At 47.1% G+C, this 22860-nt stretch overlaps 1 protein-coding gene across 1 annotated transcript in view; it reads left to right on the top strand.

Annotated features, from left to right (window-relative positions):
- The window catches only part of KIF26B (kinesin family member 26B), a 504702-nt gene that overhangs the window by 384826 nt on the left and 97016 nt on the right, over positions 1-22860 (top strand). The window contains exons 6-9 of the mRNA XM_082612029.1: positions 10210-10416; positions 16333-16426; positions 17627-17889; positions 20765-20948. Of these exons, the coding sequence (XP_082468155.1) occupies positions 10210-10416; positions 16333-16426; positions 17627-17889; positions 20765-20948 (748 nt within the window). The remainder of the gene's footprint in view (positions 1-10209; positions 10417-16332; positions 16427-17626; positions 17890-20764; positions 20949-22860) is intronic.

Raw genomic sequence — 22860 nt, 5'->3', positions numbered from 1 at the left:
GACCTAAGTGAAATTCACTTTCATAGTTTGGCAAGCTGTAGCTTCAGACCATCCATCCCAGAACATGATAAATGCTTCTGACGTTTGCTTCAGACACAGCATGCTAGGATGGCTTTTCAATTCTCAAATGCAGGAGTACACCTTATTGATCAAGTGTGTTTCATTAAAGGTTGCTGAAGCCCCTCAGCCACAGGAGTAATGCCCCCCCTCCCAGGCCCTCTCCCCAGGCCCAGCCTTCTGGGCAAGGGGGATTACTGTTGTTGGATTATGGGTATATACCTGAATTTGTTGGGTTTTTTTTTCAATTCTTAATATAAGCACGCTGGAGAAGACTGAAATTAGGTAAATCTCACATTTACTTGGTACTTCTCTCCCTAAACTCCATCTGATTCTTCATACACACATTTTAAGAAAATAAAGAGAAAGCATGTCCTCCAAATAATCCTCCATATTAGAATTTACCATTCTGCTTTGAACCTGTGTCCCGCTGCCAGCGAGGGCTTCCCTGCCAAGGTAGAGCCAGTTAAGGCAATTAGAGGGTGTCAGTGGTTTGCCTCTGGCCAGAGGTGGTGGGAGATTTTCATTAGCATTTGTGCCTTTGCCCCCCACTGGGCTTCAATCACCCCCTCCTCTTATCAGCATGTCCTTCACCTTCAGGGGCTGCCCAGGTGTATCAGATCCCATCGAGTTCTTCCAACAAGAAGGCAGCATGAGCTTGGGGCTCTTTGAAGCTAAGCCGAGAATTCAAGTTGCTTTGGTTCTAAGCCTAAAACCTGAAACTGAAGTAATCTGAAATGGAAATGCCACCTTCTCCCTTTTCTGTTATATGTAGTCCTGACTTTCTTCACCCTCCCACCTCCGTCTGTGCCTCCCTTCCTCAGCCCTGGCCTGGCTCTGTGCATAATGTGCGTTTCATACGTGTTCAGTGGAATTGGACATATGCACTTCTGAGTAGGGAGGCCTTTCGGAGAAACTCACAGCGAAAGCATTGGAGTAATTGTGGCTAGTGTTGCTGTGATTGAACTTTCTTCATTTTTTTAATTGAATGAGAATGAAAGTCTCTAAGACTCATTAAGGGTCCAGGGTTTGGGGACCGAGGTACTGGCGTCACGTCTTCCTCCCGCTTCCTTCTTCCCTCTCCTTTGCCTCTTCTAGTGTGAGAAGGTTAAGAGAATGTGGAGTTGGGCATGGCAATCCATTGAGTACGTCAGGCTTCGATGAAAGTTACATTTACCCTAAATGTCAGCTAAGACTGTTCCAGATTTCAACCTCTTGGCCCTAAAGATCCCTCAGGTGCTTTTTCTCACCAGGACAAGTCCCTCCTTCTTCTCTTTCCTAGAACTAGGGCTGCAGAGTTGCAGGCTGGAGAAACAGCCCGGTCCTGGAGTATGCATCATGCCCACGGCTTTTCCAGGAGGGGACTTTTCCAGGAGGGGACTCGGTCCCCTGCATCGACCCCGACCTCCCCTGGGGGCCTGGAGAAGGACGTCTTCTCTCCCAACACCAAGCAGGCAGTCCTGTGGGCCTAGATAAACCTCAGTGCTGAGCTTGAGGGGGATCTGTGCTGGCTAACCTGACATCTGTCCCCAGGAAGCACTGAGACCCTGGGCTAATGCTGGCACCCCTAGGTTCTACTCAGGTTTCATCCATGCGGAGGGCTGCCAGGAATAAAATTATCATCCCATGAGAGATGCACATATGTAGTGGAACTTGGGAGCAGCATGGACAGTGTTCCTAAATGACAGTTTTATAAAGAAAATGGACTGAAGTGATGAATGCCAGAAAAATACATAGCTAATTATTAGATGATCACAGCTGTTGCCTTTTTAATTTAGATAACTATGCTGTTTATTATGGTGCTTTACTAAATTCCATGGTGGACCTGGTAGCTAGTATTTCTCGATAGTCCCCTGACAGGGTGATTTGACTTATTTTCAGAGTTCTGGGTGTTATTTATCTAGGTCAAAGGCCAGAAGCAGTGGGATAGTGAGATTCCTGGGACCAAGGAGAACCCAGTAATGAGGGACAGAAGACACTAAATCAAGTGTCAGGTTAGCAAGCTGAAGTCTTCATATTTATAATAAACTGGGCTGCAGAAAAGAAAAACAGCTTTCCCTTGGCCCTGTTGGTGGCCAAGCTGAACAGCATCTTTGGTGACAGACGAGCTGGCATCAGCAGATGCAGCATTTCTTGAATGCTCGTGATTTAACAACAGCTTCATTAGTTAGCTCTCCGGTCGTAGCCCATGAGTGAGCTTTACGGTAAATGGGCCCTTTATTAACTTATTAGTGCCCAAATCCAAACTGAGTCCACCTGAAAGAACTCTCATTTAAGGAGTGCCCATCGCTGCTTTTCTCAAAAATTTCTTCCCTGATCTTTTATCTTTTGAATGGGTATTTCCAAAGATAAAATAACCACAATCACCAGAAACTAACCACAATAGTTTTCCTACCCAGTATTCAGAAAAATCTCCATTTGTCACTTACCCAGGATTTACCAAAAGTCAGGCATCAGAGAGAGTGGGTGGCAGTTGGAAGACCTAAGCTAACTCTGTATCTATACAGATTGGGCGGCCTCGTGCAAGCCTTGGAGCCTCAGCTCTGGAGTGTATGGTGGGATGATGCTTTCTCTCTCTAGCTCTCTCTTATGGGCACAAACGATTAAGAATCTAGTGACTAGGGCTTCTGCACTCCCAGGTCAAAGGTGGTTAAAGGGAGAGCTGGGAGAGCAGAGATCATCGGCTAGATTCCTGAGGACACTGGCTTGTACAGCACTGTCATGAATGAGGGCTCAGTGGGATGGGAACCGTTATTTATTGAGGACCTACTTTGTGCCAAGTACTTAGCATGATTATTTGCTTAATAATCTTATAAAGCCCTCCAGATAGGGGCTATTATCTCCATTGTATTGTTGAGGAAACTGTTTAAAAAAATGTTGCTAGTCACACAGCTCGTAAGAGCCAGGACGTCCTGACTTCGAAGTTCATGATCTTTCTAGATGTGGCTTGCGGGAGATTAAGTCACTTGTCCACAGATGCACATCAGGAAAAGGTACAACCAGAACTCAAACCCAGGCAGTGGGTCTCCAGAGCGTGTGCTCCGAAGCTCCAGGCTGTGCTCCACGTGGTCAGAGGGAGGACACGCAGACAGTGAGCGTTCTTAATATTGGAGAGGGTCAGAATCCCACATCCCACTTGACAGAGAATGCCTGTGTCTTAGGATGTAGCTTTTTTTTTTAATATGTATTTATTTATTTATTCGGCTGTGCTGGGTCTTAGTTGTGGCATGCGGGATCTTTTAGTTGTGGCGTGCGGGCTCTTAGTTGCAGTGTATGGGATCTAGTTCCCTGACCAGGGATCGAACCCAGGTCCCCTGCATTGGGAGCACAGAGCCTTAACCACTGGGCCACCAGGGAAGTCCCAGGATGTATATTTAAACAGCTTATCCATTTAAAATAAGTATCCTAGCGCTGAACTAAGAGATGGGGCCTTTTCTAACAGGCTGCTGTCAGAGTCGCAGTCCTTGCTGACAGACTAGCTCCTGAAATGTGCCCATCTCCTCCTCAAATCCTGGCCAGATTTTTCCCAACCTGCTAATTGGTGTAAGGGGCCCTGCTTCCAAAGGCTGCCCGGCCATGAGCCTCACGGGAAGGGCTTGTCCCCTGGCTTCGTTCTCCCTCCTTCCAGCACTGTGGTCCCCTGATGGCTGCCTGGTGACAGATGCTGGTGATGGAGGGCATCAGAGAATCCCCCATCCCCACTCCCCGAAGCACTTCTTCACTGAGCACCTCTCATTATGGCCCCATTTCTGGTCTCGCACATGTTCTCCCACACTTAGCTCTATTATGCCACCACTTGTCTCCTTTCCCAGCCTGGCTTTGAATAATGTAAATCTTTCCTCTTGATAGCATCGCTGCTCATTATTTTCTGTCTGGCACCACGTGAGCTTACCCACTGGTACCTCTGAGAAGCCAGCCACCCCCAGTGCAGGGACAGTCCCCCCCACCCCCCACCATCTCTGTAAAGGTGGCTCAGTGTGGGCCCAGCCCCAGGTGGGAGAGGTTCAAGCCCTGCTGGCTTTGGTGGGAGGACAGCGCTCTTTCTTTGGCTCCGACCCAGAACACTCTCTGTAGGAGGAGTGGGTCAGGGGCCACTGCCCTTTCACCTTTGCCAGGCAACTGGCTTTGGACAAGTCACTTGAGTACTCTCTACTGAGTGATTGATTTTATCAACACAGGGCAGATGCTTACCCCAAACAGGCCCGGAGTGCCCTCAGCCTCCTGAAGTCTGCCCTTTACCCCCCCAAACTCAGCACTGGATCCAACTGCTCTGGACCTCCAGGTGAAGATAGCCCATGGTCTTCGAATATGTCATGTAGGATTATTACTGTGGTTTTATGCAAAGAAATTTTTTTCTGTAACTAACAACTCAACTGTGCCTAGAATCTCCGGAGTCCCTCAGTGTGACCCTGTGATTCTGTAACAGTAACTATGTTTCGATGGAATAATGACTTTGTAACCTAATGTTTAAAAGCTCCCTCTGTAAATGTAGGGAGCACAAACCTGATTGGTTCTCCCTGGACTTCCCAGTATTGGAGTTATTTGAGACCTCCAAGATTATTACTCTTTGGAATTTGATTCCATGGTCTCCTTAAAAACTTCTGGAAGCTTTCAGGCACATGAAATCATCAAGATCTTCCTTTAGAAAAAGTGATTTCAGATTATTTCTAGAAATTTTACCAGAAAAGTGTTTAAACTTTCTCCTGTTCTAAAACCCAATTTTAATTTGTTTCTTTACAAAACATCTTTGCCTGTCTCCCGTATCAAGTTAAGCAAGCACATTTGGCAAATCAAAAGGGGGAAAGAAAGTCATATTTGTGGGTTTCAGTGTGCCAGTGGTGGATTAGCAATAGAATCTTACATTATATGCTGAGGAGGAAACCACTCTTTAAATATTGGCTGGAAAATCACACCCTTAATCACTTGCAGTGTGTTTTAGAAATCGGCACTATTGTAAAAATCTTTTACAATAGATTTGTCAGAATGTCCTAAGCATAGAAGAATATGGAAGGTTGCTGCATTTCTTGGTAGATCAGAAAAGCAAGTGTGTTGAGAAGAATACATATTGAGAAGTATATACTGTTTAAGGTTCCTGTCTCTTCAGTCATCTTACTTGGAATGGTTGGAGAATTTTCCTGAAGTGGCTAATGTACCATAAGTAGACAATGTGAGTACATCTATTACGTGTGATCAAGACAGAAAAGAAAGGAATAAAATAAGGTAAATACCTCATTTAGCTTTTAGAGCCTCAGATCAAATTTTACATGGATTACTCACCTTTACAGAAGATGTAAGTAGACTGTGTATTCTTTAATTTTGGGCGGGCGAGGAAGAAGGAGGATGTTTTATTCTTTGTCTCTCTTGTCACTGTGGATATGTATGTTCATTAAATATTTTTTTCCTTTAATTAAAAAAATTAAGCCTTGGAGAAAGGCTTCTAATGCCATTAATTTGATGTAGAAAGTCTACTTTATACTAGTTGGTTTGAAGAATATGAATTCATTCTTTTTTTCCTCCCTTCCTTTTTTCTTTGAAGAATGATATTTTACATTTGTATGTTGCTCTAGAGTCTGTCTTTATTTCTTTATTTATTCACACCTGCCCTGCAAGGGAGGTGACACAACTGGCCCACTTTAGGGATAAGGAAACCAAGCCCCCTGCCTTAGGTGAACAGCCACACCATGGTGGTGATGTTTGGATAAGAACCCAGTCTCCTGGTTCCTAGTTCACTTCAGGCAGTGCCCACCACACCTGGAACCTGTAAGAAAGGAGATGTACTTTAGGTACAATGGACCCTTTTGTTATCCCTCCATGTTTTTCCCTCAAGAGCTGAATCCCATCCAAACATACGTAGAAACCAAGGAAGGCTTCCTGGGCTGCGCTGAGGGCAGCGCGGCAATGCCTCAGCCTTCCCCATTGCTGTCATCAGGCAGGGCTGGACGTCAACTCAGTCTCTTGCCTGGGCTTCGCTCTCGCTCATCTGAGGCTAAATCGCCCTTGAGAGATGGGACGGTGGATATTTACATGGCTTACATTTACCACCGGGAGTCTCAGTGTCACCATCGCTGCCACTCTGCCTCAGCGAGAGGGACACAGGACTCTGGACTGAGTTGTCAGTGCTCTCTGGCTCTGCAGTTTGGCTGTTCTGTCTCGGGAGATGGCTCCTTTGGGTCTAGAATCCCTTCTGATGGTCTCACCCGCCCTACTTGCCCCACCATTCTTCCTGCTGGAAGATTTTGGTGAACCTATCTCACATGCCTCTGTGTGCCTTGGAGAACCATTTCCGGATGTGTTTTAGGAACTTAAGAGTAGACGTGGAAGGTAAAGATAATTCTGATACTGAGGATTGCTGTTTCCCACTATCCCCACCATCGTCTGTAGTCTTTCTCTGACTGGTGAGGGACCCTTCGGATGGTCAGATTTGCCCCCAGCCCTCCTGGGCCATATAGTCTGAAGAGAGGCTGCGGCCAGACAGCTTGTGGGTAGAGAGACAGGCAGCGAGGAACCTCCCTGGTCCTCACCGTGCGCTTGTGCACTGAGCCTCGGGACCGGGGGCTCGGGGCGTGGGGGGAGGGAGTCTGGGTGACCACGTGGGTGGATCTGCCTGTCAGTGGGCTGCCCCGAAGGCTGTGGCAGCCGGCGCTGCTCATGTTGATGGAGAGTCTGTCCAGTTCAGGCGCAAAGCTCTGCGAGTCTCACATATCCGCTCTCCATCAGTTCTGCCAGGCCATCCAGTAGGAGGCGCTGGAATGATTAATGAGCAGGACAGGAAGACAAATGCCACCTGGAGCAACCGCTGTCTGCCGCCATCCACTGAATAATTAGATAACTGCGGCAAAGCGGGCTCTCAACCAGGGAGAGCTTTGGTAGGTGAGGTGCTAAGCTAGTCCCAGAGAGTCAGGGTGTCAGGCCCACGCTCCCCCACTTTGGGCCTTTCTAGCTCCTCTGCTGCTGGGCCTAAAATGGTGACAGTCCCCTGGACCCTGAGAGCTGGGGAGAAGGCTATGCATGTTGACAGCTGTGGGTACCCTCTACACAGGGCAGCAGTCAGAGGGAGGGTTGACGTACATGTTGCCAAGAACCTACCAGTGTTTGCAACAAAAGCACAAACTCCTGGCAAGAAGTCGGGAGACTTTCTTGGTCACAAGTGGTATCTCCTAAGCACTTTAATTACAGAGGATTAGCAGGAAGTGCAGTGCTGGGCTCAAGGAATAATGACACAAAGAAACGAAGCAGAGAAACCCAATTTCCTTCCTTTAAGGGGAAAAAATTATCCATTTATTTAAATGAATTACAAAGGAGAGAATGGAGTGTGGCATTTCTCTCAGCCCAGAATTAAATGGATTTTTAAAGAGCTGCGTATCTCCTTGGTCAGACCAGAAGCTGGGATCTGCAGCCTTGTCTGCAGAAATTGAACTGCAGGCTCAGAACTTCATTAAGATTCAGGAGCCTTCCCCCTGGACAAATGACTCACTGATCCAGCCCCTTCTCTCCTGCTTCTCCTTGCGGGCCCTTGCCTGGCTTAGCTCATATTTTACATTCAGCACCTCTAGTTACCCAGAAATTGCATGCAAAATTGTGAAATAGAAAGGCAGTGGGCCATGTGACTCCATCAGTTCTGCCTGGGGTTGCATCATCCTTGACTTGTAGTGTTCAGGGACTGGGCTAGGAGGTTTGCTTACAGAAAGACCAGAGGGCCCAGACACCTACCAAAAGTGGCAGTTTGAATACATGCTCTTAGCACACCTGCTGTGTAAGTGGGGCAAATCTATAGAAATGAATGGAACTGAAATAAGATTGGAGACGTTCATGGTGAACAAGAAAATTGCCAGAATGGAATGTAGACAGAAGTGATGGATATCGTCATACAATACAATTGTGTGTATTGTCATACACGCAATGACTATGTGAGACTTGACGGCTTTTACTAACAGGAGCTTTTTTTTTTTTTTTTTTTTTTTTTTTTGCGGTACGCGGGCCTCTCACTGTTGTGGCCTCTCCCGTTGCGGAGCACAGGCTCCGGACGCGCAGGCTCAGCAGCCATGGCTCACGGGCCCAGCCGCTCCGCGGCATGTGGGATCTTCCCGGACCGGGGCACGAACCCGTGTCCCCTGCATCGGCAGGCGGACTCTCAACCACTGCACCACCAGGGAAGCCCCTAACAGGAGTTTTTTTAAACCCAGCACTTAATACCCAGCTCCATCTGCAGTGATTCCCCCATGGCATCCTGTTTGTGAGTCCAGGGCAAGGAGTTCTAAAACCTTATCATTCACACTGTGATTGGAACATGCTAGGATATCGTGATTCAGACTGTGGCAATACAGAGAGAAGGAGGAGGAGAAACAGGAATCAGGCGCCCACCCTGTGCTTAGTACTTCACATGTCAATTTATTTCATTCCCACAACAGTCCCATGAGATAGGTGATGTTGTCCCTAATATACAGGTGAGAAAACTGAGGCTCCAAGAAGTTTGACTATGTATAGGAGACAATACTTGGCATAATGGGAAAAGTATGGGTTTTGGAGTCAGAGATGGGATCAGAGCCTAGCCTTACCACCCGCAATTTCTGTAACATCTGTTTTCTCATCTATAAAATCTGGACACCTATGCACTGGCCTGTTGGGAGGATTAAATAAGATACCATAGATAACAGCACAGCCTTAGCACACCATAGACCCTCAGGAAAAGGCAGGTACCACTGTATGACCTCAGAGAGAAAACCAAGATTTGCACCTTGAGGGGTCAGCCTCATCCCAACCTTCCACCATGACCCCGGCCGCCGGATCCACACCTGAGTACTATTCTTAAGTGATGAGAACAGGCCCAGCTGGGACACAGTGCAGGCCCATCCGATGAGTCCAGTGCCCTAGGAATTCTTTACCTTTCAGCTTTGCCCACTGCAGACGAGTTCCCATGCCTCAGCAGACACGGCTGAGATAAGCAGGAGGGTGACCTCACTCGGTATGCACAGTGTAGATTATTCTCTGAGCATTTCTGTATGTTTGAAATCCTTTATGTAAAATTTTACAATCCCTTTCCCCAAAATTGCATGACTGAGATTTCATCAGGCCTGAACATTGATTAGATGAAGAGGGCATGACACAGAGAGGAATTTAAAAATAACCCTGAATATAGCATCAGAATTTGCCACATTGTATTACAAAAATCTCCTCTCTCTGTGTCTGTGTGCCCTGCCACTCTGTGTATTATGTGTCTTTTGCATCCCCAGTGCCTAGCTCAGTGCCTGGCTCATAGAGTAGGTGAAATAGCAACACAGTAACAAAGAGCTGGTAAGGAAGCAAATGCTGGCCATTTCCCTGGGATTTGAGCCTCTAGAACTGTGTGTGTGGCTTCAGCTTGACTTCTGCTCACCTCAGAACTCTAGGGCAAGCAGTCCATTCCCACAAGTACCCCGCTCAGCCCTGGGCTGGGGCTGAACTGGGCTGAGCACTAGAAATGTCCATGTTCAATGACTTAGGAGGTGGGTTAAAGGGGCACTGCTGCCTGTTTCCCACAGAGACGCACTTTCATCCCTTGAAACGATCATTTCTCTGCACTCACTTAATGGGATCCCAAATAACATGTTTCAAACAAGTCTTTTATCACTGTTGCCCCTTGGAACACATTTCAAATGCTGGCCATTAAAAACAGGCCGTTTCACAGGCTTCTAATGATGACACCAATAACTGTGGGTTTTTGTCTCTAGGAGTCCTGACGGGCAAGACTCAAGGAGTAAATTACGGAGCTAACTTTTATGTAGAGGGTTTATTGATCTGTGAGCTTCAAGGGAACTACACCAGCCCCCAAAGTTTGGCAGTCCAGATTACCTTTTCATCTAAGTAATTGGGCCACCTGGGTACAGTTAATTTTCTATTTATATTAACAGGAAGACAAAGAACATGATGTGCCAATTCTGTAATAAAGTAACAGACGTATCAAAATATTCTACCTGGTAATTATAAATAAATTGAATTTTCCCATGACCCTCTGAGGGTTATGTTGCTAATTCACTGTGCATTTTATCATAATTTGTCACGAGAAGGTTCCACGCTGCCACGTATACTTGTGTCTCCAGAGCATGTAAAGGTGCTCCATCATAAAGTATCCAACTGTCTTAATCCCTGCCGTTTCCTGCTTTTGTTTATTAACAGGTGAAAGTCATGCTTCGCATTTGTTCCACGTTGGCTCGCGATACCTCGGAATCCAGCTCTTTCTTAAAGGTGGACCCACGAAAGAAGCAGATCACCTTGTATGACCCCCTGACATGTGGAGGTCTAAACGCCTTCCAAAAGAGAGGGAACCAGGTTCCTCCTAAGATGTTTGCCTTTGATGCGGTTTTTCCACAAGATGCTTCTCAGGTGGGTACAACCCCTTCTCAGGCTCAGGCAATATTGATTAGTTTCAAGAAGCTTTAACGATTCACTAGGACCCATGAGCTGGGAGGGTATCTTCCAGAGCCCTCTGATGGGTCACTTCCACTGTCTACACAACAACTTTCAGAAGCCAATTTGAGTTCCATTGAATAGTTCAGTCCTTTTGAATCGCTGGTGTCACACCTTGGGCAGGATTGTTGTGCCAGGATTTCAACAAAACCGATTCTTGGAGAGAAGGAAGAGTGATCCAATCAGTGGATGGCAAACAGAAGCAGGAAGAGAGCAGGCAGAATTGGAAGTTTCAGGTACAGCTGCATCGAGATGCTGGCAACTGGTCCATTAAGACCCCACTCCTGGGCTTCCCTGGTGGCGCAGTGGTTGAGAGTCCGCCTGCCGATTCAGGGGACACGAGTTCGTGTCCAGGTCCGGGAAGATCCCACATGCCACGGAGCAGCTGGGCCCCGTGAGCCATGGCCACTGGGCCTGTGTGTCCGGAGCCTGTGCTCTGCAATGGGAGAGGCCACAACAGTGAGAAGCCTGCGTACCGCAAAAAAACAAAACAAAACAAAAAAAGACCTCACTCCTGCCTGGGCTTCTGGGTGTGGGAATGTAAGAAGGGAAAAGATGTTTCAAGGAGCTGGGTTAGAATTAGGCAGGGTTTGGGACTTCCCTGGCGATCCAGTGGTTAAGACTTCACCTTCCAATTCAATCTCTGGTCAGGGAGCTAAGATCCCACATACCTCTTGGCCAAAAAACCAAAACATAAAACAGAAGCAATATTGTAAAAAATTTAATAAAGACTTTAAAAATGGTCCACATCAAAAAAAAAAAAGTCAGAAAGAGAAAGACAAATACTGTATGCTAACACATATATATGGAATTTAAGAAAAAAAATGTCATGAAGAACATAGGGGTAAGACAGGAATAAAGACACAGACCTACTAGAGAATGGACTTGAGGATATGGGGAGGGGGAAGGGTAAGCTGTGACAAAGTGAAAGAGCGGCATGGACATATATACACTACCAAACGTAAGGTAGATAGCTAGTGGGAAGCAGTCGCATAGCACAGGGAGATCAGCTCGGTGCCTTGTGACCGCCTGGAGGGGTGGGATAGGGAGGGTGGGAGGGAGACGCAAAAGGGAGGGGATATGGAAACATATGTATATGTATAACTCATTAAATTTGTTATAAGGCAAAAAATTAAAAAAAAAAAAAAAGAATTAGGCAGTGTTCTAGGGCTCCATAGAGGGCAAGTCCTACTGAGGACCTGGAGTGCTTGGCAGGGAAACTGAGGCTGACGTGCAGTCCTGCGGCCTGCGTCAGGGGAGCAGAGAGGAAGAAGAGAGGCTAGGGATAGCTGGTGTGTTAGTTAGCTATTGCTGCATTGTAAACCACCCTAAGCCTACTGGATTAAAACCGTAAGTATTTATTATTGCTCATGAGTCTGGAGGTCAGCTGAGCATTCCTCTGCTCCTAGCTCGGCTCACCTGTGTGTCAGTCAGTGATCAGCTCTGGGTTGGGTCGGCAGCTCTACTGATCTTGGCTGGATGCTATCACATATTTGAGGGTTGGCCAGTTTTAGGCTGGTCCAGAATGGCCTTGGCCAGGTCACCTGGTCTATCTTCCACGTTGTCTCTTATCAACCAGCAGGCTGGCTTGGGCTTGCTCTCATGGCAAAGAGAGGATCCAAGCTTGCAGGCCTCTTGAGGTCTAGGCTCGGAATTGACACATCATCACTTCTGCTGAATGCGACTGGACCAAATTCGAGGAGTAGGGAAGAGGCTCTGTCTCTTAACTGGAGGAGCTGCAAAGTCACATTGCAAGGGGCACGCACACAGGGAGGGGTGGAGAATTGTGGCCATTTTTGTTAGTCTGTTATGAGTATAATTTGGAGACTTCTTGGGGGACCAGGGTGCCAAGATTCCTTAACCAAGTCTCCTGGAACCAATCCCAGTAGAACAGATGTCTACTAGAAGATTCACTTACACCATCTGGTGCAATTTATCTGCAATGAATTGGAGCAACTGAATCTTCTAGTAGACATCTATAACCCAGGTTATAGGTGTACAGTGGTCTACTTTGCCTGCATTTTGGCATCAGACACCTGCACCTTCCTGATAAATTTCCAGCACTTCCCAAGATTTAAACAAAACAGTGTGCACTTGGGTAACCAATAGCCTAGAGCAGAACCTGAAGACAGGGTGCTGATGGCTACCATTTGCAGCTCTTGCTAATTTCCTCCATGTGGTATCTGAGCATAGGAAGTAGCGATGTTCACACAGACACCATAGGCACTTAACACATATTATAGGCTCCATTCATTAGCAAGCTAAGCATGTGGTTTCCCCAAAGAGTTTTACCATGAGAAGACAAAGTACTTTATGAATAAGTTCTGTAGTTTTTCTCCTTGTTACATTTTTTGTGTGTTGTACCACCCAGTGGGCTCACTAATCTAACCCTGACATTGGGTCTAATAAATGGCCTACAAGTAATTTAATTAACACAGTTAAAACTTTTCAAAAGCGAATCTCCCTAAGTTGTAAGAATTCCAAATCAAACCCTAAATTAAGTGTGGACTATTAATGAGTTTTAGATTTATTCCGGAAAAGGGAGCCATTTTTATTGCTAGTCTTTGCTTACATTTCACACTTGGTTCCAGAGCTCATATGCTCACTCATGGTTGCTATCGCTTCAGAATGCCTGCTTTTGTTACATTTCCAATATAATAAATTACATTTCTATATAAATTTGTAGTTTTCAAGAAGTTTCATATACATTAACCCATTCGACTCCTCCTGGAATTCTGTGGCATTGAAAAGGGAGGTAGTGCTGTTTTCACATTACAGACAAGGAAACTGAGACTCAAAAGTTCAGTCTCTCCTTCACAGACTCTTTCCTGAGTGGACATCTGTCCTGGAGTCTTCCTATTAACCAATCCGCGTCCTGCTCAGGATGGTGTTGTATCTTTGCCCTCTCGCCATTTTATCCACTATTTACTAGCAGCGTGTCCTTGGGCAAGTCACTCTACCTCTCTGGGCCTCAGTGTCCTCATCCATAAAATGAAGACAAGATCAAAATGTGCCTCATTGGGCTGCTCTGATTCACTGTGTGGATACACATGAGTTGCTTAGAGCAGAGGCAGAACACAGTGAGTGCTCAACAAATGCTACTGTTTTTACTATTCTGTTGTCATTGTTAATAATAATATCATGCTGCCGCGTGTTCAGCCTCAGCCCCTGTGAAGGAGCACCCTCTGAGCCTCCGAAGCAGGAAAGCATACAGAATGGGCCTCTGCTCTCAGGCCCCTGTCGTTGGCCTGTGAGGCAGCAACAACCACCGTGGCCCAAGGCGGTCATGAACCTTGCTTTTACCCGGTCTTTAAGGACATCAGCTTCCTGAAGCTAAGCAGTGATTAGAACAGTCCTTGCTCCTCCTTATAAGCCACACTCAGTACCCTCAAGTGGCCTCGGTGGTCATCAGCTGCCCATTGCTGGGGCATACCTCTGCTGGTTCTGGCTTTGGGGAGGTGTCTTAGTCCATTTTCACTTCCTTAACAAAACAGCACACCCTGGGTAGCTTATAAGCAACAGAAATTTATTTCTTACAGTCCGGGAGGTTGGAAGTCCAAGCTCAAGGAGCTGGCAGATTCAGTATCTGGTGAGGGCCCCTTCTTGATTCATAGACAGATGTCTTCTCACTACGTCCATTGTGGAAGGTCCAGGGAGCACTCTGGGGCCTCTTTTATAAGGGCACTAATCCCATCCATGAGGGCTCCACCCTCATGATTAATCACCTCCCAAAGGCCCCACCTTCAAATACCATCACATTGGACATTCAGTTTCAACATACGAACTTGGTGGGGTAAGGGGAACACAAACATTCCATCGTCACCAGGAAGGGTGGGCAGGAGGACTGAGCCCTGCTGGTGGGTAACAGGCTTCCTGCACACCCAGCCCTGCCTGTGGAGTCCACTTGGGAAGGCTCCTGTTTCTCTAGGCTCAAGGGGAAAGACAGCAAAGGGCCTCCAGGGGCCATTGTCAGCTAACAAACACCAGATGGACATGTTGCTGACCACTCTCTTCTCAGTGGACACTGGGCAAGAATTCTGCAAGGGGAGGCCTGCCCACCCTGTGCCCTGTGAGGCTGCTCCCATTTCTCTCTGTCCTCAGGCCTTTGGACGGGTGATTCAGTAATGTGTGCGGATTTGGTCCACACACAACCATCTTTCTCTTTGCTGACCTTGAATCTAATACAGTTTGTTTTATGTATGGCTCAAGGTGGGCTCTCAGCCTCCTAACCCCCATCTCACTTTATGTCCGAGGAAGGCAGAGTTCATTTGGTGATAACTTCTCCTGGCTCTGCAGAGGCACCTTTAGCAAATTCCATCAAGATTCCACCTCAATCTCAGGGTTTAGCTCCGGACTCTCATTGCCTAGGCCCTGGGGGTGAGACAGATCCTGTGGTCCCCACCGCAGCTTCATCCTGCCACCCACTTCGTTCAGGAGGAGCCCCCAGCAGAGCTGCTGAGGCCATCACCAGAACAACTGACAGTTGTTAGGAGTGTGGTTTTTCAATTTCAGTTCGGGAGAGAACATTGATTTTCGAACACTTAGGTTCATTGTGCTGTTGCAACCTGGAGCTGAATAACTACATTCAGTGCCGAGGCTGCAGTTCTCAGATTCCCACTGGGAAGCACGTTGCTCCGATGCCCGCTGAGCCCCGGGTTTGCACGTCCTCTGAATGCTTCCAGATCTGACTCTGGTGATGAGGGAGAAAGGAAGGTGCAGCACACGGCGAGTGATTCTGTCCTCCTGCTGCTGTGAAAGCCTCAGATGCTAACCAGAGAGATTTCCCAGACCCCCGAGTTGGTTCACAAAATTTATTTTCTTATCATTTGCAGAGTGCTGTATTGGGTGTTAATGGGGAAATACAAAATGTTACCAAGAGACTGGCCTCTGTCTAAGGATATAATAATCACATTGGAGATGAGACACATAACAGGCTGAAGACCACCCATTGTAACATACTGACCAATGGTGATTAATAGTGTATACATTGAATGTCTCTAGAGAGAAAGAAAGAAAAGGCTGGGGTTTTTTTGGGTTTTCTTTTTGCGGTAGGCGGGCCTCTCACTGTTGTGGCCTCTCCCGTCGCGGAGCACAGGCTCTGGACGCGCAGGCTCAGCGGCCATGGCTCACGGGCCTAGCTGCTCTGCGGCATGTGGGATCTTCCCGGACCGGGGCACGAACCTGCATCCCCTGCATCAGCAGGCGGACTCTCAACCACTGTGCCACCAGGGAAGCCCAAAAGGCTGGTTTTGAAAAGAGAAGGATGTAGATGGAGAAAGAGGAGAGAGTTATTAGGAAGACAAAACAGACATGCATCACAAATCTCCTGCTTAGATTAGAACTATAATATATCCCAAGGTCACTTTCCTGAAATGGCACATCACCCTTTACCCTCTAACAAGCCTAGCCATTTCATGAGCTCTGAGGGTGTGTGTGTGGTGGTGGTGGAGGTGTGTGTGTGTAAAGGAAGGATCTAGTTAGCAGAGGGTGAATGGAATGTTTAAATACTTGCCCGGGGAGGAGGCCAGAATGGCGTGAGGTCCATGAAAGCACTCTGCGTTCCCGTTCCAGCCTGTTCGTGCCTGGCCTGCAGAGACAGCAGCTGAAATGTACCACAAATTAGCAGAAGGGTGGTTTGCTTTTAATGTGTGTAATGCTCAGGCTTGCGAGGGAGTGGGTGGTATGAAGGGTTCTGAGCACCTCCAGAATGGCGTTAGAGCCGACCCATCTGGAAATGCCATGGCTCTGGGACCCTGAGTCCCAGGAAAGCAGGTGCAATTTTCCATTGTTAATGGTCGACTCACAGTTTGTGTCTCCTCTTGTGTCTGCCAGGCTGAAGTGTGTGCTGGAACCGTGGCAGAGGTGATCCAGTCTGTGGTCAACGGGGCAGATGGCTGTGTGTTCTGTTTCGGCCACGCCAAGCTGGGTCAGTGAGAGCTTTACTTTTTCATGCTGTTTGCTGGATTTCCCAATCACTTTATCCATTCTTCTGTACTGTACCCAGAGTCCTTGGATGAAGGGAAAGGTGGTTTCCCACAGGTGTTGAATTGAATAATCATGAATAACCATTTCTGCTTCTGAAATATAGATGCTCATCCTAAGTGGATTCCCAGTCATCTAGGAAAGCCTTAGAGTCCAAGAAAGGCACAAAAGGAGTAGTGGGGTTGTTCCCACTTGGTCCAGGTCAGGGTCACTCCCAGAAAGCCAGCAGGAAAATTACATTTCCTGAGCAGGGGTTGCTGGGGAGCAGAGAGGACTCCGCTTCCCCAGACGACTTGGGTTCAACATTATGCCAGAGGACCGAGGAGCAGCCACCAAGCAAAGGCCAGACCACATTAGCACCTGTCTGGGGAGATCAGTCTGCAAGCATCCTTGCTTCCCATCACCCAGCTGTCGGGAATCCACCTGTGCTGAAGCACCTGGGAAAGGCGGCCACCACACACCTCTGTGAGGGTTTGATGACTGAATCCCCTTGAAGTGCCTTCTTAATCCTGACCTGTGGCCATCTGCTCACCAGGCCTCACTTTACATGCTTGATAAGTTAGTAATTTGGCGAGTTCCAAAATGTGTCCCTGGGCAGAGCTTCCAACAGCAGCTTTGCAAGGATGGAGCCAATTCTAGGCCAGGTCGGAAAGCCCATTTCATCTCCCTGCCACTTCGGTCTTCCTGATCTCTGATCAAAGCAGTGATCCAGATTTTAATGGAATTTGCCCATGCAAAATATACACAGCATTTAACTTGAAAAAGGATATAAAGTGTAAGTATGTGGAATGAATCTGTGGGGTGGTGATAAAAAGAACCATATCAGTGATGAAAGACTTCTGCCTTCCCACCATGAGAAAAACAGTACAGAAACTGGATAGCTTGTAATGTTTGGGATCTTCCTCAAGGTCAACTGTGATTTAATCTTGTCATTAGTCGGGGCTGTCACATTCTTTATTATAGCTATTCCATCAGTAGTACTTGGAAATGTCAAATGTCTAATATTCCTCTCACCTTCTCCTTTCCTTTCTTCCCATTCCCCACTCCCCATGCCTTTCTTCTGCATCCTTGGCATCTATTCTTGAGACTATAGAATGATGCCTGGACACTCAAGCTACTTTTCTTTCTTTCCTCGCTCTCCCAGGAAAATCCTACACCATGATCGGAAAAGACGACTCCATGCAGAACCTTGGCATCATCCCCTGTGCCATCTCTTGGCTCTTCAAGCTGATAAATGAACGCAAAGAAAAGACTGGAGCCCGTTTCTCAGTGCGGATCTCAGCCGTGGAAGTGTGGGGCAAAGAAGAGAACCTTCGGGACCTGCTGTCAGAGGTGGCCACGGGCAGCCTGCAGGACGGCCAGTCTCCGGGCGTGTACCTGTGCGAGGACCCCATCTGTGGCACGCAGGTGATTGCTTCTGGGGCTTGGCTGGCTCCAAGGTGGCCCATCCCTACCTCGGCGGCTGGGGCAGTTCACCTCGTGACTCACTCAACATGCAACCGGGGGAGGCTTGCAAGTGTTTACTTTAAAGTGGACTGGAACTTTATGGCCTGCAGCTGCAGGGCAGCTGCTCGCCCAACCTAAATATTTGTACCTTGAATCTAATTGACAATGAACAGGAACCACAGTTGTTGTAGCATTTGGGGGAAATTGAATTCACTTTCTTTACGCCCCTTTCAAAACAAAAAAGAAAATACCATCTTTCTTTTGTTTAGCAACAAGCAGAAATGTTTACTGCTTTGCACAAATAGCTCCAGCCATTACTGGGGCTGTTTATGGCTCTATAAACTGTGTTTCTGGCACTGGTTTACAGCCGGACTAATAGTGCCATAGGAAAAACTAACAACAACTTTCTAATTGGAACCATGATATAATTGCTGGAACCATGGAAGCCAAGCGAAGTTCCAGTTCGCCTTTTCAGGATGTCATGCCTGTTGTGACTGTTTCTCCCTCGCTGTTTGACAGTAGAGGTGGGAATGACCTGGGAGGACCCTGGTTCATTTCCAGAATAATCAGTTTTTCCAGTCTTTAGCTATAGGCTCTATTTTCTAGTTTTATCAGATGCCTCCTTTTTAGATAGGTGTTCATTTTGATAAGTACCTGCCTCACCCCAGGTGGGACTGTTTTCTCGGGTGAGGATACCCACTCTGTTACACCCATCTACTCACACTTGGCCATGTTCTTCCCCTGCTTAGAGCACCTCAGATCCTTCCACTTCCGCTATGAATCCTCGTGGTTCGCAAGAGGCCCTACACAACCTTCCAGCATCACCTGCTACCACTCCCCTCCTGCCACTCCTCTTAAATTACATAAAGGTCCCCTAAGAAAGCAGTGCCCCTCAAACTTCGGTGTGCATAAGAAGCACTGGGGATCTTGTTAAAATGCAGATTCTGGTTCCCTAGGTCTGGGATTGGGCCTCTGATTATGCATTTCTAACGAGCTTCCCAATGACTGACCACACTTTCAGTAGCAAGGCTCTAAGGCACCAACCATCCTCCCTCTTTTTACTCTGGGCCTTTGAACATCCTGTCCCCCGTGCACAGAAGGCTGCTGACTCCTCTCCTCTCACTCTTCATCTGGCTAACTCCTTATCTGTTGGGTATCAGCTAGTTGGCACTTCCTCCAGGAAACCCTCTTAGATGTTTCTCCTGACTCTCGACTGTGATTGCCTGGTTAGTTCTCAGCACTCCCAAAGGTCCATACCATGTCTGACTAAAATTGGCTCTTCATAGTTTTAACAGATGCATCAGATACCATTTGGATATGAAACCTAATTAGAATGCAAACTAAGTGGTCATACAAACATTAATCCAGTGGCTCTCAAACTTCAGTCTTCATCAGAGTCACCTGGAAGACCTGTTAAAACACAGACTGCTGGGCTCCACCTCTAGAATTTCTGATTCAATAGGCCTGGGATAGAGCCCTCAAATGTGCATTTCTAACAAGTTCCTATGTTATGCTGATGCTGCTGGTCCAGGGACCACACTTTGAGAACCACCAGTTTGGAAGCATAAGATGTGCTCAGACCATATCTACACAGCACCTGTGATGGAATCAGTGTCACCCTACTCACTGCTCCCACTCCAAGCATTACTTAGACATTCAAATATGCTTTAACCTCCATTCACTTTTATAAATCCATTAATGAAGTTCCACAGAGGTGAAAGCTCTGGTTAACTGAAGACTAAGAAAAAGAGGAAGAGACCAACATCCTCTTTACCTTCTTGTTGAAGAATCTTAAACATTCTTTGGGTTCTCTTTTCTGTGACAGTAAGTATAAAACAACGAGCACCACAGAACCTCTCTGAAGTTTGAGGATTTTGATGGTCTCAGGTTCCAAATATCGACTCTCATGGTTCAGAATTATAGGTACAGTTAGAGTCAGAATAGAAGACTGTCAAAGTTTGACCCTAAGGCACATACTGCAAATCATTCCTTTGAATAAATCAGAAATATTAGTTTACTTTTCTTCCCTCCCAACCCCAGTAAAGGAGTGCTGGTCAAATGCTGATAATATTGCTCTGAGTAAGGTTTACTATAATTACCAAGGCATCTCATAGGATTTAGACACATTGCCCACAGTGCTTCTTTAATCAATTAATGAGTATGCCATGAACATGAATTTAGCAGCTAAAGATAAAATAGATAGCCCTTAAATGATATAGATGAGACATTCAAGTATCTTGGGTGTTTTCATATGTCTTTTACACTTACTTCTTATGTCCTTTACACTTACTTCTTATATATAACTATGCTAGTAAATGTGGCCTAAAATTGGCTCTAATTAAATAGCTGGGAAAATTGAGAATTGAGTTAAAGCTAACTAAGTTTTTCCACTTTGTGATACCAGTACTATCTGGACTAAAATCACACTTTGCAACCCACCTGCTTCTAAACACTCTAATCTTTGAAATGAAGATGCGGTCACATCCCTCATGTTTTCTTAGGTACATGGATTGCCCAGGATGTTGGTTTGCTGGCCTCTGCGGAGGTCAGGGTGGGACACCTGCCCCCATGGATCACCCAGATACAACCATTTGCTTTTCACACCTGATACTTACAGATTCTACGTCAGTTGTAAAATGGGTGAAAATATGTTTCATCCAATAAGCGTGCTGTGTTAATTTTCAGATATGAATAAATTAAGCTGAGAATTGCACATGGATAGAGACCCTGGTTCCAGAAGGACGTCCAGCCTTCAAGAATGCGGAATGGACAGCCAGGCCCGAGTGGCAGGCAAACCGCCCGCCTGCAGCTTCAGTCCTTCCCTTGTGTCTTCCAGCTGCAGAACCAGAGTGAGCTGCGGGCGCCCACTGCGGAGAAGGCCGCCTTCTTCCTGGATGCTGCCATAACCTCCCGGCGGGGCAGCCAGCAGGACTGCAACGAGGACGACCTCCGCAACTCCCACATGCTCTTCACGCTGCACATCTACCAGTACCGCATGGAGAAGAGCGGCAAGGGGGGAAGTAAGTCGGCCTCTGCCCTCGAGCCTCCTTGGCCCTCGCTGGAGAGAAGCCTCTCCTCGAGGGCAGCTGTGACCTTTTTGTTGCTGTTGTTTGTTTGTTTTGGGTTTTTTTTTTTGTTGTTTTTTGTTTTTTTTTGTGGTAGGCGGGCCTCTCACTGTTGTGGCCTCTCCCGTTGCGGAGCACAGGCTCCGGACGCGCAGGCTCAGCGGCCATGGCTCACGGGCCCAGCCGCTCCACGGCATGTGGGATCTTCCCGGACTGGGGCACAAACCCATGTCCCCTGCATCGGCAGGCGGACTCTCAACCACTGCGCCACCAGGGAAGCCCAGCTGTGACCTTTTAAAATGTAGTACGATCTGACCAGTGTGGAGTGCACCGATGTGTCATTCAGGACCATTGTGTAGTCTGGGCTGATGTTTGCTTTCGAACAACCCAGGGGAAAGGGCTCACTCGGTAAAGATGATTTACAGATGTAATTGCCATGGGAACGTGAGAGAACAAATTTTAAAAAGAAAAACAGCTGCTTCATAGTATCTTTTTGTGCAAAAACCTTAAAGGTGCTCATCATGAAAGACCAACATGTATCTACCAAAGCACCCTGGCAATGTTACTAATCAGTAGCTTGAAGCCACTCTGTGGACCAGAAAGAAACAAAACCATATCCTTTAAATAGTCTATAAATCAGACTTCTGAATAACGAACCAGATTCTGGCTGCCTCCCTGCCTCAGGTATTGCCCAGCTGTGACATTTCTCTGTAAAAACCTATGCCCAGGGCATGCTCAGTGAGCAAGCTGCACCTCCAGGAACCCAAATCAATGCTTATATGGTCCGCTCTTGGCTGTTTTCAAAGCTGGCACCGACCTCAGTGTAGTGCTCCATCCTTTGTCTGCCAAGTAGTATATACTCTATGCTCAGGAGTTGAGTACCAGCACTCAGCTGAGTGTCTCAGGTGGGATCCTGGGCAGTGGGCAAAGTAGTCGGTGGACCTCACTGGTCTTTTCTAAGGCAAGTGTGGGCCACAGGGCTGGGCTGGCTGGGCAGCAGCTTCCAGAGTCTCTCTCTGTCCACTTCTATAGGGCTTTCAAGACATAGGCAACTGGCCCCCAGTGCTCTCCAAATGATTGCCTCAAGGGCACTGAATGCCAGAAAAACAAACAAAAACCCCGAGTTAGGAGACTAAGCCTGGTGCCTAGAAGTTGTGCAGCTAATTGCCTAATGGGAGGCAATCAACTAACCTAATTCCAGATGGAGCCTGGAATTAAGACATGCGACTGGGACCTGTGGATGGGCTCCCCAATTTGGGGTCCTTGTTGCCCAAAGACTTGGAAACCAGTTTTCCTGGAGATAGCTCTTGGGGGCTTCTGTTCCCCCTTTCCGCATGGGGGAAGTGGAAGCTCCCTCCTCCCCCCATCTCGATGCCTTTGTTGGCCCAGTCTTCTGTTATTGTTCCTACTCCTTAGTTGTTGTTATTTAGTTCAGGTTTATGAGGTATAATTTAAATTCAGTAAAACTTACCCTTTTTATGTGTGGTTAAATGAATTTTGGCAAATCTATTCAGTCATGTACCCACCACCACTATCAAGATACAGAACAAAGCCATGGCTACAGAAAAGTCCCTCTTGCCCTACTAGTCAGTCCCCTTCCCAGCCCCTGGCAACCACTGATCAGATTTTTGTCCTTATAACCTTGCCTTCGTCCAGAACAACATGTAAATGGAATCATGTGGTCCATATGTGACCCTTTAGTGTCTGGCTTCTTTCATTGAATATAACGCATTTGAGATGCATCCATATTGCTGCATGGATCAGTCATTCACTCACATTGTTTGCTGCCTGCTCCTTTAGTTTTGACTGGGCCCAGAGATGCACCCCTACCCCTACCCCTACCCCCAGGACTAAAATCTCACCAGAT

Source organism: Mesoplodon mirus, assembly GCF_964341445.2.
Source record: "Mesoplodon mirus genome assembly, chromosome: 3".
Lineage (NCBI taxonomy): Eukaryota > Metazoa > Chordata > Mammalia > Artiodactyla > Ziphiidae > Mesoplodon > Mesoplodon mirus.
This window is presented reverse-complemented; position numbering and strand designations above follow the sequence as displayed.